The sequence below is a fragment of the Alligator sinensis genome, unplaced genomic scaffold (assembly GCF_000455745.1).
Source record: "Alligator sinensis unplaced genomic scaffold, ASM45574v1 scaffold88_1, whole genome shotgun sequence".
NCBI classification, from domain to species: Eukaryota; Metazoa; Chordata; order Crocodylia; family Alligatoridae; genus Alligator; species Alligator sinensis.
In genome coordinates this window covers 1,299,014-1,315,196 of record NW_005842347.1, presented here as the reverse complement: position 1 = coordinate 1,315,196, position 16,183 = coordinate 1,299,014, and the positions used below count along the sequence as shown (strand labels likewise).

General features: G+C 39.7%; 1 protein-coding gene across 1 annotated transcript in view; it reads right to left on the bottom strand.

The window, feature by feature from the left end:
* Positions 1-16,183, bottom strand: part of KLHL14 (kelch like family member 14) — a gene marked incomplete at its 5' end in the record, with an annotated part of 97,461 nt that overhangs the window by 65,569 nt on the left and 15,709 nt on the right. Inside the window, one exon of the mRNA XM_025210407.1 lies at positions 11,887-12,008. Coding sequence (XP_025066192.1) covers positions 11,887-12,008 — 122 coding nt within the window. The remainder of the gene's footprint in view (positions 1-11,886; positions 12,009-16,183) is intronic.

Below are 16,183 nucleotides of genomic sequence, written 5' to 3'. Positions count from 1 at the left end.
AGTGGCAGTAGTGCCCCCGTCCCCCAGCGGGCTTAGTTTAAAGCCCGGTGGAGCAGGTCAGCCAGTCTGGCTGAGAAGAGCCTCCTCCCTAGGGGAGAGAGGTGGAGGCCATCTAAGGGATACTTCAAGTCTAAAGAGGTTGAGACCCACTAGCTTAGAATCATAGGGTTGGACGAGACTTCAAGGTAATTTAGTCCAACCCTCTGCATGAATGCATGATGTACTATATCTGTATAATCCTAGACAAATGCCTATCCAGCCTCTTCTTGGAAACTTCCAATGAAAGGAGGTTCCAACTTTCCTGGTCAGTATTGTTTTTTGGTCCTGACAGTAAGGATGTTTTTTCTCCTGAGTCTGAATCTAAATCTGCTTTGCTGAAATACAAACCTAGTGCTTCCCAACTTTCCCTCTGCAGTGAGGGAGAACAGTTGCTCTCTTTCTTGTTGGTGGCAGCCTTTCATCTATTTGAAAACTGTTACCATGTCTCCCTCAATAACCTTTTTTCCAAAATAAACATACCTTGTTCTCACAACGTTTCCTTGCACAGCTTGTATTCCATCCCCATTATTATCTCTGAGCTCACCTCTGGATCCTTTTCAGTTTCTCTACACCCCGAAAATAAAACCCAGGACTACAACACTCCTGGATTAAGCTTAAACAACACTTGTACCAGAGAATCACCTCTTTCTTTAAAGGTTTTAGCTGAACACAACTGAAATGAAGTTTGAAAATTACCAGTCAAGCCAGTCACAGAGGGAAGAAGTTATCCAAAGATAAGTGCAGTTAAATACCACTAGGGTGCATCTACACAAGATGCTTAATGCACTTTAGACTAATTCTACTGTGCATTAGCATGGCTGGCAAAAAACATGCCAATGCGCTAGTGCACAGTAGACTTAATCTAACGTGCATTAACATCACATAAAAAGCATTCATCTATGCTAATGCGCAGTATCACCAATTATGGTGCATTAATGAACATGTAGACACACCCCTGGAGTAATATTGGTAGCTAAGGACACTGTAATCAAAAAGAAAAATATGCAGGTTCAAGGAAGAGGGCTGGAGTTTCTTGACAGTTATTTAAAACTGTACTGCAGGAGAGAATAATATTTAACACACGACCATGGCATGCATTTTGACAACTTGCTATATTTTCACTCATTCTTAGAACTCTATCTGGCTCTTAGATATGCAGGTGTGCATCATTAATGGTAGTTGCATGGTTGAATTCCCATGTATCATGCTCAGAATGGGAGTTGTGTGGCTAACCTCCAGCATGTCACACAGAAAGTTACTCTCTACTATCTTTATGCTTCTCAGAGCTATATTGTCACTTGCCTGCATGTTGTAAACCTGTGGCTTGTTGGAAATATATGTGGGCATGTCAAATGAGACCCCTAAGTTAAGTTACTTTTATATTTGATTGCCTCATATTAGTTTTAATCAGTATTAATGTCTCATTTTATGTTTATTTCTTTTTATTTTTCACCCTTTAAAATGAGCACAGTATCTATAAAGAAAATATAGAAAAAATTTAAAATGTTAAATTCAATGTAATTAATGTCTTATAGGAATGTATTAAGGTGTTTGTGCATGTGTGTTTGTGTGTGTAAGTGTGGGCATGCTTGGGGCCAGGGAAAGTCACTACTTCTATAGATATCCATAACATTTATTAAATTCATCTAGTGGGTAGCGCTAAGGCTTGTGCTTCAGAAATATGCCAAAGCTTGCTCAAGCTTTTCAATGCAGTACTGAAACCAACCTTGACATAGCACTGAAGCAGAAGCCCTAATGTTTGAAACTGCTCAAAGAATGGAGTGAAATGCATGAAATTTATCAGGGTCACCAAAAATTGTTCACTGAGATAAATGTGTGTGATGAACATATGTGTATAATTTACACATGGATATAATACAAGCTGTAAGAGGGTATAACAAGGACATGTCAGGAGATTTCATTTCCTCCTTCATTACTCCCCTGCCTTCATCACAAGTCCTTACTCCTATAATATGATTACCAGTCAAGTAGGGGAAAAGACTAATTCTGGCAGAAGAAATTTCCAAACACTATTCCAATTTGCTCCCTTTGTTTAATTACAAAGAAGAAATGTTTTGCAAAGGCACAAAAGGTGGGCATTAGTAAGTGCCTAGCTCACATTTGTATCTTTGAAAACCTCTCCTAAGAATCTTAAATGTAAAGGCATAAAGCACAAGTAATATTATGAAAGTGAAAAACGTGTAAGGAAAATCTGAAGAAGTTTTAGGCATATATAGGGGAAGGTAGCCACACATTTACAAATATATTAAGGGCCAAGAGGTATAGGCTGTAGCCACGTTGGTCTAAGGACATAGACAGACAAGGTTCTTTGGGTAAATCCAATATCTTTTATTAGAACAACTGAAATAGTTTCAAAGAAGAATTTTTGCATTGATTTTAGTTAGTTTAATAAAAGATATCGGATTTACCCAAAGAACCTTGTCTGCCTTAAGGACGAAGATATATTTATTAACCCCAAGTAAAAGGCTAACCAAGGAAATCACCATTTCAAAACCAATCAGAAAGGGTGGAAGGCTGAAGAACTCTAGAGTTAATATGTCCTTACAGAACACTTTGTCCTTCCTTCTTATGAAAGAACATCACCATGCATGGCAGAAGTTGTTGCAACTATCTACAAGCTGGCTTGGAAAACAGAAAGAAAGGTAAGGCAGCTTGGTCCAATAGAATATAGGATGGCATAAGACAGGGAATCTGTGTTCTCCAGTACTGACTAGCTTTGTGACCTTAGGTGATTAATTTAATCTTCCTCGATCTTCCTCTCTTTAAAATGTAGCTATAATGTTTGTACTGCTTTAATATGGACAGAAGATGGCTATATAAGTATGAAGTGTCATTATGGTATGAAACCTGGAGAATTATACTAAAAGAAATTTGCTTAAATGTTGGTACTTTCTGAATAAGCCAGAAAGGAAGACATAAAATGGAGCTGAACTGTGAAGAAACATGGCCAAGGATGGTTTGGATGCTCAAAATACAGTTGGGGGTGGGGGGCGGTGTTCAGACCACAACACCTGAAAAAAGTGGAATAAAATCAAATTGGCAAAAGACAGAAACAGAACTAACTTTGTATGCATACACAGCATGAATAAGTCACTGGTGGTGGGTTATGGTTAGTGAGTTATAGATTCAGAGGAAGACAAATGTATTAAACTCCCTTGATAATGTGTAACTGGATGCTGGCTGCTGGTATGAGAGAGGGTAGGTCAAAGCAGGAAATTCAAAGGCCTCTGATCCATCAGCTTTCTGCGTATAATGGTGAAAACCTAGACATTCTAAACAAGTCTGCAAAGTGGTGGGACAGAAAAGAGAATGGAAATAAATTGAAGATATTCTTAATAAGAATGAAGTTATCAGAAAAAAGGGATTGCTCTTCCTGAACAAAAAAGAAATAAAACTTGCCGATCCAACAATTTTCTGAATACTACATTTTTCATAGTCACCCTTATCACTACACTTTTGTTGGACAAAAAATATTGTTTTTTAAATTGTTTTAAAATCCAAACTGGTACATTTAGGCCTTTATTACACATTAATTTTAAGTGGTTCCTGAAGCCCTTAACTCCTGGATTGTCTAGACATTAACACCTGAAACTAGTTTTAAGAACACTTTAGGTGGCTTAAAGTTACGCCACTACCCAGCAGTTTTATCTCTGCTCTGTGTTACCCTGCTTGTGTTCCATTAATGTGTGGCCACTTACCACAGATTAGCCACCCAAATTGCAGTTCTCCAGCATTTCAAGATGCAGTGTCCCTTCCTCCACCCTCCTGTTCTGGGTGGACAAACTTTTCAACCCCTGAACTCTACTGACCAGAGGGCAGTTCTGGCATCAAGCCAACTCCACATCCTACTCCCGGGGTCAGGATCTTCCCACTTCCATGGGTGCAAGCCCATGCAAACAGTCTGCAGAGCACATGCCAGCTAGCCAGGTGGCAGGGCACAGATGAGTCCAGAAATAGAGTCTAGGAGGGGTGGGGGGAGAACAAGCTAAATCCCAATTTATTCAGAGATGAGACCTCCTTTATTTCCGCTTTATTTCTTTTAAAATTCTTTTTCTGCACTTCTTTTTATTTATCCTGCAGTGCAGGCGTGGTTGGTGGGCTCAGACTGGTGAGGCAGTGGAGTGTCCCACGGGAGTGGGCGGGGGGGTTGCAGTAGGCCAGCAATAGGGGGATGCGGTTTGCAGCTCGCCGGGAGTGGGGGGTTTGCAGCCTCCCCACTACTGACTGGAGTGCCCGGTCGGCTGACAACCTGCTCCACCCCACTCCTGGCCAGCTGCAAACCCCCTCCCACTCCTGGCTAGTTGCAAACCATGCCGCCCCTCCCCCCGCTCCTGTGAGACGCTCCACTGCCCCACCAGTCTGAGTTTACCAGCTGCACCTGCTTCAGTGGCTGATTTCCTTAATTTTACCACCTTTCCCCCACCCCCATTTCCTTTCCACTTTCTATGTCATTACCCACCCCCATCCCATTAACTCTCTGCTTCCCCCTCTTCCTTCTCCCCCACAACCCATCTCTAACCCCTTCTATCCCGAGCAGGGATAGAAGCCTGACCTCGCTCACCAGCCCTGTAATGGTAACTCACAGCTGTGCCTACTAGTCAGGCCCCTTCTCACCAGTCTTCTAGTGGCAAGTCACAGCTGTGAAGATGGGGGACAGTCAAAGACATTTTTAGATTAAGGGTGTCACTGCTCTACACTCCAGCTGTCACTAACACCAATCAGCATTTGAGCAGCTCAAAGTGCACCATGTAACCAGACCCTTACTAAGCCTAAATATTTCTTGCCAATAGATGTATTTGCCACTACTTTCGGTACTCATGAAATACTCTGATTTTACACACATGATGTGGTTATCTTGAGAAGCTGATGAAAGTTACAGCTAGCATGTTACTGAAGAAAGGAGTACAGATTTGAAAGAAAGATCTGCTGCAGTTTAGTGCAAAATGGAATATGCTATCTAAGCCTTTAGAAGGATTTTCTAATATTTTATCCATTCATGTTTTAATGGGGAAAAAAAACTGCTCTGAAACAGGATTCACTGTACAGCCAGAAATGTATAAGAAGATACAATCTCTCTCCTCCTCGTCACTTCTAATCTTACAGATGAATACATTGCTATAAAAGAAATACCAAAAAATAAAACTTAAAACAATGACTGCATCATTTTTATTAATCTCCTGTATTCCATGTTCAGGTAGCAGGAAATTTAATTCCAGTTGGACCAGTCTCTTGTGATCTTTTTTTCTTTCATCTAAGATTTTTTTTAAAATGCTCAGAAATATTATGATAGAAAAGCATGTATTTTTGCCCTGGTTTACACCTTTCATCCTTACCATTACAACAAGACAAAAGCATTAAAGTAAAATTAATCATGTCAAAAGATTTTAGCAAAAACAAGTGAGACCATGCATAAAGCATCGCTTTGTCTAGTGTGAAGTCACGCTCTGATTAAAAACATATAATGAAAGTGAAAGTAATACATCATTGCCTTAGCAGTAGGGTTTTTGGAAGTGCTATGCAATTCTGAACACAAAAAAATCTTTATAATTCTTTGTTTTGAAAATTACATTATTATAGTATAATTCTGACAAATGAAACAATGCTTTTAAAAAAAATCAATCTAGCTTAACTGTTACAGGTAAAAAGAAAAAGTAAGTTTTATGATTAAACAAGGGTGCAAACAAGGGTAATTCTAGTAGGATTATAGTTCATAATTAAAATATAATTAGCAGAAGCTGGTCTTGACTCACCATCATGTTGTAACCCTGAGAAAATACTCTTCGATAGCTAGTTGGTAGTTTATTCTGTTTAAAGGACTATTACAAGGGTATTAGTGATGAAATACCCATCATCAGGGCAGCAGCTCTGCTGCTAACCGCAGTCACCAAACACTTGCCATTGGTTTAAGATGAACTAGTGCCAATGACAGTAGTAGCTTGTTGCTGCTATATGACACTTGCAGCACCTTATTATTTCACGGTATACTATGGTATGTATATTGAAGAAAGAGACTCAGTTACGACTAATTCACTGTATTAAATTTGTTCATTATATATGGCTATGTAGCTTGCAAAATTTGCTTGGGCTCAAATGTGCAACAACAAATACCTCAGGTTATACAGCAATGTGTATTCACATACCTCAAATTAGAATTGAGCCCACAACAGGTAAAATTAGGTGCTAGCCTATTCTTTTAAAATGCTATATTGCCACCCCCCACCCCAGCTTTTTTCTTTTCTATTTTATTCCCAGCCTAAGAAACAATTATGCTGTGAGAAATACCAGGAAAAGGAAAAGGGGAAATAAACAATAATACTAGACTCTGAAAAACTAAGATCCCCATGAGCCATAACATTCCTACCCACAGCTGATGACATTAAAAAATTGGAAATGGGTGCATACTTCTCCTCTTTTCCAGGTTTATGACCAAGGCAAGCTGGTTTTTTGATACCTTTAGAATCAGTCACATTAGTACTGGTGATTTTGTTGCTTTGGGTAGCCAGGCACAGGGAAGAGGTTGGTATCCCCTGCTAGAAGTTCTATTCATACAGTGTGGGCAAAGTGCTAAAGCTATCATATTCAACAGCTGTGGTGCTCAACCTCTAACTTTCTTACAGGTCTTATGAAGTCTGTAGTTTCTCATGGATAATCTTCTTGCTCTGCTTGCACATCATACAAAGCAGTTCATGAAACAATGTGCAAGTGAACTGATACAAAAGACACTCTCCCCTATAAGAGGAAAGTAAAGAACCAACCTGAATACAAATCCCCTTTTAGACAGGTTAATAGGCCTAGTTCAAGAATACTGGAGCTTCTTATTGAGTAATTTAAGTTAGACTCATAGCTGCAAGGTCTAGGATTTATTTTGCAGACTTCTCTCCATAGCTTCATGTGCTCTGCACTCCTGTGATACAGAAGCTCTAAGACTTGGGAAAGGGAAGGGAAGAAAACAGAATATGTAATCAAAAGTTCAGGGGGAATTTTGTGAAAGACCAGGGTAACCCTTCAGAGGTCAATGATACTTCTTTAGATTTATCATATAATTGAGCACAGAATTTGGCCTCTGGTGAGTGGATGTGGAGGAAGTAAGTTAGTAGAGGTTTTTCGTTAAGCGAGAACGTACATTACATCCCAACCAGTGACAAGGTAAAGAGAGGAGATAGCATCATCTCCATGGGGCTAAAACTCTTTCCATTATAGAACTCTGCCACTTCATGTTCCAACCAAAGAGTTCACTATAGAATAAGCAGTTCAGGTCTAACTTGCAGTGGTGATGTTCATGTGATCTAGGAATGCCTTATGGCTGCTGTATAGATACCATTGTCTGGGCTGGCCCTCTGCATAAGAAAGAAACCAATGAGAACCCTTCTTCCACCCCTAGGTTAGGGACAGAAATTACACATAAACCGGTATAAGTCATTGGAAACTGATTTAATTCTGTAACAGAAATTCAGTGCACATAAACTGCTTTCAAAATGGCCAAAACCAGTTTAAGATAAACTTGGATGGATGTGGTATCAGACTTAACTGATTTAGGTTAAATGTTTACTGAACTTCTGTCCCAGATCCCCTCCACATTCAAGTTAACTCACAGTCCTCCAGCATCCCAGGATGCTTTGCATCTCCCCCACAATCCCCACCCCCCCCCGCCCAGGGCGGGTGGGCTAGCCTTGGTCCAAGCTGTTTGCTCCACTTGGGCAGGGCAGGCATGCTCTAGCATCCCCTGGCTGCTGGTCTGGGCCACTGCAGCATATTGCTGCATTTCTGGAATCCAAGGTGAATGTCTATTCACTTGCTTATCAGTTCAATCTGCACAGCTTAAATTAACCTGCAAAGACTGAATTGGTTCAGTTTCTGGCTTTTTGACTGTCTATACTTAGCCAGTGGCTAGGAATTAGCATTAAAAAAAGGAAGAGAAGAAACAGCTTGTTTGCTTTCATAAATTACCAACTTGCAGAGAAGCAGGAGAGAGAGAAAAATTCCTCCTCTATGAACCAACACGGCAGAGTGTAGCTATAAAATTTAAAATAGACATTCTGTCATAAATAAATAGAAGTGACACTATGTCCTGGAGTTTTCCTGCAACAAAAACAGGGTGGTACTGTTTTGCAATAATTAAATGCTGTTATATGCTGATGCAATGCCATGACTGCACTACAAAGTTAGCATGTTGTGATGTTATTATTTTGTGGCTTTCACCAAATCTACTCCTCTCCTGCCTTTGAAGACCCTCTTTTTTAGGATCAATCTATGTTTTATGGAAAGTATGGGAAAAAGATTCTCCTTGCACTTTCCTATTTAACTTGGTTCCTGTGTTGCTGTGGTTCTCAAGCTTTTTTGTACCAGGACCCATTTGTAAACATCGATGGCCAGTCCTGACCCAGTGTCCCTCTCTCCTGACCCACTTCCCCCTGCCCCCAGCCCCACAGTGTATGACGGGCAGGGAGCAGCGGGTGTGGGGCAGGGGGGGCCCAAGCAGCTCCTCACAGGCTGGAACTCTGTCAGCCTGCAAGGAAAAGCCACGGTCTCCCACATTTTTCTCCTTTAAAGGAGAATCTGTTTTTAAAGTTTGTTGATCCAATTCTAAAATTTGTTCATGACCCTTTCATATATTCTTGTGACCCACTTTTGGGTCACAACCCAGAGGTTGCAAAATGCTGCTTTATAGTGAGCTAGAAAATGATGAGGAGAGAGAACAGAATTTTTAAACGGTTTAAAGGCTATTTCAACTCTTTTAATGGGGATTTTAAATTACTGTTAACATCTATGATTTGGAAGGTATTTTGCAATACATTCTACAAAGCTGTCCCTTTTACATTTAACCTTTTCCACTATGCAAATATTGATATTTTTCTCTGTGTTCCTAATGCAATAGTTTGAGTCAATATGGCTCCTTTTTGTGTAAGAGTAAACTCCTCTGTTTGTGTAAGAGCACTAGTAATCATGTCTCAGCAGGGATATGCATTAGGGGTGTGTGAAATGGGCCATTTTTTATTTGGATTTGTCCTGAATTGGGGACAGTGATTCGATTCATTGATTCGGATCACTGCCCCTGATTCAATTCAGCTGAATCTGAATCTGAAGATTCGATGCTGATTCGGAGAATCCGCAATTTGGCCACAGACACAGCGTGAAATGTTTTTTCTACATACCTCAAGGTACCATGTGCGGCTTGTGAATGCTGCAATGGTGGGGGGGATGGAGCATCCCACAGGAGCGTGGGGGGTCCCCCGTGTGCTCAGCGGCAAACCCGGAAGTGGACTGTAAGTACTTCCGGTCCACCTCCAGGTCTTCCAGGGAGCACAAGGTGGGGGGGGGGCCTGCTTCCCCCTGGCTTGGTGACTGGCCACGGGGGGGACTCTAGGTACCCCACCCAGACCCAGGAGGCACCAATCGCTGAGCCAGAAGATGTGGGGGGGGGGGGCCCCATGCAGTCCCTGTGGACCCAGAAGTGAACTGGAAGTGCTTCTGGCCCCCTTCCAGGTCTGCTGCCGAGCGAGCTGTGGAGCTCCCAGCACTCCTGTGGAACGCTTCATCTGCCCCAGCATCGCAGCATTCACAAGCTGCCTGCTACCTTGAGGTATGTAGAAAAAACACTTAAAGCTGTGTCTATGTCTGAATCTCCGAATCTTTCTGAATCTCTCTGAATCGATTCAAAGGGTTCTGATTTGATTCAGAGAGATTAAAGGGTCCCCTGATTTGATTCGGATTCAAAGATTCGGCCACCGAATCAGGTCAAATCTCCGCTGACTCAAATCAGAGACTGAAGCTTCGCACAGCCCTAATATGCATATATATGACAGCCACCATCTTAGCCAACACTGGGATTGATCCAGGGACCTCTAGAAACTGAAAGCCTAAGATTCAAGAACTTGAGCCAAACACTATACTTGGGACAATAACAGAGACATCCTTTGCAGATCAGAGAGAGTACATAAAACACAATAACCCATGTGAAAAGAATGGTTTTAGTTCATTGTTTGCAAAAGGGCAAGAGGGAATGAACATGCATTATTTTGAGTTACACAAAAATATTCACTAAAAAGTTTTTCAGAATGCACTTGGGAAAAAAAAAGACCCTCAGAAAACACATCCCCAGTGTGACTCATATTCAAAATCAAAATCAGCTATTTCAACTAAATGAGGTATACATTCTGCTTAACAAACTGAGAATATCTACAACACTCCTAACCAGACCTTTCATACAGTGTTAGTATGGGTTCAGCTGTCCCCTAAATTATGGGACAATACCATTTCAAAATTCAGGAGTCAAATAAATTTCATTCCTGTTAAAAGGAATATATATTCAGGTATAAATACTTTCAAGACATTGTCTGAATCCCTCAGATAGTCAACTGGAAATAAAGTAATATCTTTAATTCAGCTGCGGGCTAAGAATTTGTGTCAGGAACCCCCTACTTTACAGAGAGCTGTCATCCACTTATGCCTCACTATGAGGTACTGTGTTATATAAACCAACATCCAAAAAAGACATTGCTGCTTTCTTTGAAAACACTGTTCTTTTTTGGACTATTATTATCTTATAGATTTTTCTTAAAAGTAACCTGCCATAAGAAAGGCAGATATCATCATACATGTTGATGGTTGGAATGTTAGTAGTGACATGTCTACTAGAATAGTGAGGTTACTGTAAACTTTTCTGATCTATAAGGCATATCTTCTTCTTAATATTCCCATTCTTACACAACATCATCTAATACTAATCCAGTGTATTGGTACCTAGGGAGTCTTCATGTTGCAGTTCTTGGATATTACTAGTTAAGATTTTCACAGCCAGCTTGCAGATACACTATTTCAAGCACTGCATCATACTGGTCTGTCTTTACTTCTGCTTTGTTCTATGAAAATAATATTATCCTGGCTGAATTTTTTTAAAGGGCTTTGGATAAGAGGAAAAAAAATGATAGAACACTGTAAGTAGGAAACATGCATGTCTGTTAGAAAACCCAAGTTTCTCCTGTTGCCCAGTTTTAGAAGTATGGCTTTGATTTATGGATCAAAATTGTTCATTTATTATTTTATCTATACTGCCTTGGGCAATTTTGACAGTTAAAATTTAGTTTTATTGACCAATGCAGTCAGTTTAGCCACAAGGGGACTAGTGTACACACAGCCTGCTGCACTCAAGAAACTATGATTTGATTCCATGACCAAGTTAGATTGGGAATCGTAACCAATATAACAATAAGTTCCAAATCTCAATGCTCAAGGCAAAATGCTTGCTGTAAAACACAATCAGTCTTTAAGAAAGGGGGCTGGAAGGGAAGGATCCTGGACAAAAGCCTCTAAGCATTGTTTACTATAGGTGATATATACCTCTAATACCTTTGTCAGAAATAGATACAAAAGAGTGTGGAGAAGACCACCTTTAACAGCTGTGTACAAAAGATATAGGTCAAACAGGAAAATAAAAGTATAAAATAGAGTGCAAAGTATGCTTTAAAAGCCAGGGCTAGCCAAAATCTGAGACACTGTCTCCAAGTTCAGTTTTTTTCTTAAATCAGATTATATTTATATGTAATACTGTATATAATTATATAAAATATATATGTATGTTTGTTCTAGTATGAAAGCTTAGCAAGTTTACCTGGAAAACTTACTGGAATGATTTTAAGCCAGATTTAATTTCAGCCTATTCCATTACAAAATTTGCATCTTCTGCAATCTCAATTTATTGCTCCATTGTGAAGCCCCTTGTGATACATAAACAAATCTCTGAAGGGAAACAAATCAATAAAGTGTCTAATTTGATTAACCATGTTTTTAAATTCATCAAGACAACTGTACAAAAAATAAACCACTTACTTGTCAGTATTTTCCACGTCTTCTTTTCATCATCATAATACTGAACCAAATTGCTGGGTAGCCGGTCAGGTCCGGGAGGCAATCCTCCAACCAATAACAGCATTTTCTTATTGGAGCGAATTCTTCACCCAAAACAAGAAAAAAGATGAACAACCACATTACTGTAGAGTATTTTTAGTGGCAACAAAATCATAACCATCAAAAAAGAATGTTCACTGCTTGCAGTTTTCTATTGCATTTTTTGGTATTTCTTTCCCCAATCATGTCTCAACACATTTTTGAACCAAGCAGAAAAATGATCAGAAAAGCTGCATATTCCTCTACTCATGGAATAATAAGCTTCCTTTATGCAATTTGTTAGAGGTTCATTCTAAAATGACCTTTTTCTTATATTATCCCTTTAAATCATCACTCTTTACAGCTGAATACACATGAAATGCTCTGGAGTTGTACTAAGGTTAAGCATTAAAGTTGCATGTCAAAAATCGTATTAGTCAAAATCATTATTATAAGCCATTCTACACTCAAAGAACCTTGAAAAAATTAAGGTTATGCAGAGAGTTTGTGAGCCAACTCTTTAATCACATTCGGAACTTCAGATATAGAGTTTAGTACAATTAGTAGCACCAGGCGAATGGTTATGGGTTAAACGCCGCTTACAAGTACTTTTTTGTTTGTTTAATTTAGTCCAGACTCCTGCTTTCCCATTCTCCCACAGCCCCCCTTCTCTTTGCTCTCCCCCTGTGCACCACTGGCTATAGCAACACCAATTGGTAAAAATGAGACTGTGATGTTGTTGTGAGCCTCCCCAGAGTGGAGCCCTGCCAATGCTTGCCACTGATCCAGCGGCATGAACCTGCTCAACTGTGCAAAGTCACTCTAATTCCCTCCCTCTGTTTTTCTACCTTCTCCCCCAGGGGGCAACCACTGAAAGGAGTGACTACCCACCCATCAAGAGCTGGCAATTCGCTGCTATTAACCGTGACCGTGATTCCCAATCTGCCTGGCAGTTCTTAAGAACAGGACTGCAATGTCTCATATGCAGTAAAAGCGGTTATATGCACCCTGGCCTCCAACACTATACCTGATGAATGTACATTTCTTTGCAACTTTAATGGATTTGGCACAATTGTAAGTGAAGTGAGGAGGGGAGGTCCAGACCCCCAGATGAGTCCTGATGCTTTAATAGTCACTTTACATATAATTGAACCTCTATCAGTTACACTAAGCCTGAGAGTGATAAAATGGCAATAAAGAATCATGATAAAAGAATTCATTTGAAATGTCATGGTGACGTTGCATTTAAAAATACGCACTTAATATCCATAGGGAGACTCATGTTTGAGGTACTACATTCTTGCCAGATACCACAATTTTGCTGATCAGAATAGCATTATTAGAGCTAATTAATATATTGTTAAAGGACATTTTGGGTTAAGAAAGCTATAGAAAACCATTAATCAAGTTTCATCATCACTGAATTTTCAACAGCAGGGTAAAATTGCTTCATCGAAACTCTTATTATTAGTAATACACTCCAGTAGAGGGAGCTTTATCACTCAGGTCCACAGACTGTTTCTTTTAAATATAGCTTATCTTATTATCTAGAAAGTGTGTCTGGCTGACAGACTAATTTACATTTATATTAGTATTGCACCCCCTTTTAAAGAGTTGTGCAAAATAAACTCAAGTTAAGTTTTGATTTGTTTTAGTATTGATTGCCTTTAGATATGTGCCATCTCAATTAACGTAATCAGAGAAACAGCAAACAATGGGAGATTCCAGCCATATTAAGCGTAGAAATCAAACCCTTTGGAATAGTATTGTTAGATGATGTAACACAGGATACAACTACAGATCAAGATATCTGGGAAACAAGACAACATCTGTCAGAAAGATGGAGAGGGAATGCTGTAACAAATGACCTTACTTATTTTTAAATGAATTTAGGGCTTATGTAAGGGACTGAATTGACAGCACAGGAAATGGAAGCCCTCACTTTATGTACAGAACTTACACATCATGGGCAGTGACAGTGTAATATTTTCCCACGCTGTCCTATCAATGTACTTCACCCCTCATTTGGAGGGAGCACCTGCAATCAGTCAGTCCTTCTGACAATTCAGCCTTTGGCCCATAGACTGAAACTACTACTTATGGTCAAATAATGGCTTTTACTTTCTTGCTACACCATATCTGCTTGTGAGATCAGAGACAGGCTCACGATCCTTGCCAGCATGGACTGGATTCAAACTATGACCTAGCTGTGAAAGCTTTCATATACATTATATATTCCTTGAGACGTTCAGTCTCTTCAAGTAAAGCCTTTTAATGAGAGGACAGCAGACTGAAACTATGCAACTTGGGTATATGATAAACTATTTTTGTATGAGTTAGGGATAACTGCACGTGTAACAAGTGGCAAGGCAAAGGGGAGACCTAAGTCAGTTATGCATGGTCATCCTTAGAAATAGAAAATAAATTGTTTATTACAATATTTTTGTGTTGTATGTCACATCACAGTCAATTCTACTTGTAAAATGTTGAATGTCTTTGTAAGGTTTAGTTGATAAAAGCTTATTTCAATTTTCAACTTTCATCTCTGATATTCCCTTCTAACCTTACAAGCACTGTGAGAAACCAGTGAACAAACATGGCTCAGTATTTAAGGTACAGAACGAAATGGAAGGCTTAACTCTGAATTTCTAGACATTAGCTGCATGCCATCTACCCTTAATAGTATTAAAATACAACCCAATTTGTAAACATGCAGTATTTTGAGAAGGGAGTGAGACAGCTTTAAAAGAAAACTAAAAGCTATTTTAGTCAGTGGGGTAATTATAAGTAAGAGGTTTTGGGGGTTTTGTTCTGTTTTTATAAAAGTTTAATGTGAACTCAGCAGCCATAATACTTTCTAGGGAAAGCATTTGCAGTTCGTAGCTAATTAACTATACGTGTTTTTGTCTAAAATATGTCATGTGTATTTGATTTGCATTCAGAACCATTCCACACCACTGTATATTTTTCTGTTTAAAATATGATTTATTTCCTGGTCTTTAGATTTTTTCCCTTTACTATACTGTTGCATGTTTGGTGATCTTATATTACCATGTGAAATACTTGACTTTTATATTCCGTATTTCGTAGCACAGTATATGACACAGTGCTAAGACCATGAATCACATTCATATTAATATGGCTTATTTAATCTCATGTTCAGTTAATACTATGAAGCTCCAAACTGTACAGAATGCATACTGGAGTAGTAAAAGCTTATTGGAAAAGCAGTCAGAGCTCAGGTACTCTGCATTTTTTTTGCTGTAATGCTTTTTAAGACTGGTCTCTAAGAAACCTAGTCTTCCTTGATGTACATAGGTAATTCCTGTTGTTATTAATAGTCTGCATGTACGCAACTTTTATCTGCAGATACCTAAAACACTTACTAAACTTTAAGTCTCAGAGCACCATGCAGAATGTGGGTTTTACTTTGTTTATTTACAGGTATATAGACTGAGGTAAAGTTATTCAAGGTCAAAATGTTCAGACTTCAATGTCTCACGTCAGGGACATGAACCTACATATTTAAGTACAGTGGTACTCAAACTTCTGCCTGAGGGCCCCATCAATGGCACAAGGCCAGATCCTGTGGGCAGGGTCAGTTCATGGGCTAAACCCAGCATGGGGCTGGTGTGTGGGATCAGATTAATGCTGACCCAGCCTCACATACCAGATGCAGCTGTGGAGCAGACTGGCATGATTTGGCACACAAGTCCATGTCATCTGGCCTGCAGAGCTTCCCAAGGGCCTGGAAATTTGGCAGCGGGATAGTGGTGGCACATCTTCCAGAGCCACTTCCAGAGCTGCAGCAATTAACACTGCCACTGCTACCTTGGTGCCAAATTTCTGGACCTGTAAGGAGCTCTGTGGGTTGGATGACCAGGGCCTTACACTGGACTACACTGGACTCAGCCCCTGGGTCAGAAGTTGAGCAGCACTGCTGAATACCATCAAATCCTACTAACTTCATAGGAAATTGTGAGCCTTCAGCATCTTTGAGAATCAGGCCAGGAATTTAGGAATCTAAGCCAACTTTAAGAATTCAGGTTGTTGATTTCAGTGTAAGTGATTTGCTCATCATGCACTGAGTTAGTAGAAGACACGAACAGAGTCCAGCAATCTGGACACACAGAAATTCTGCCACCATGGCATCTTAATGTTAAAGTTGTTCTTGCTGATTTACATTTTCTGATTAACATATCCATCAGCCTGGCACTACCTGGCTTTCCTCATCCCTATA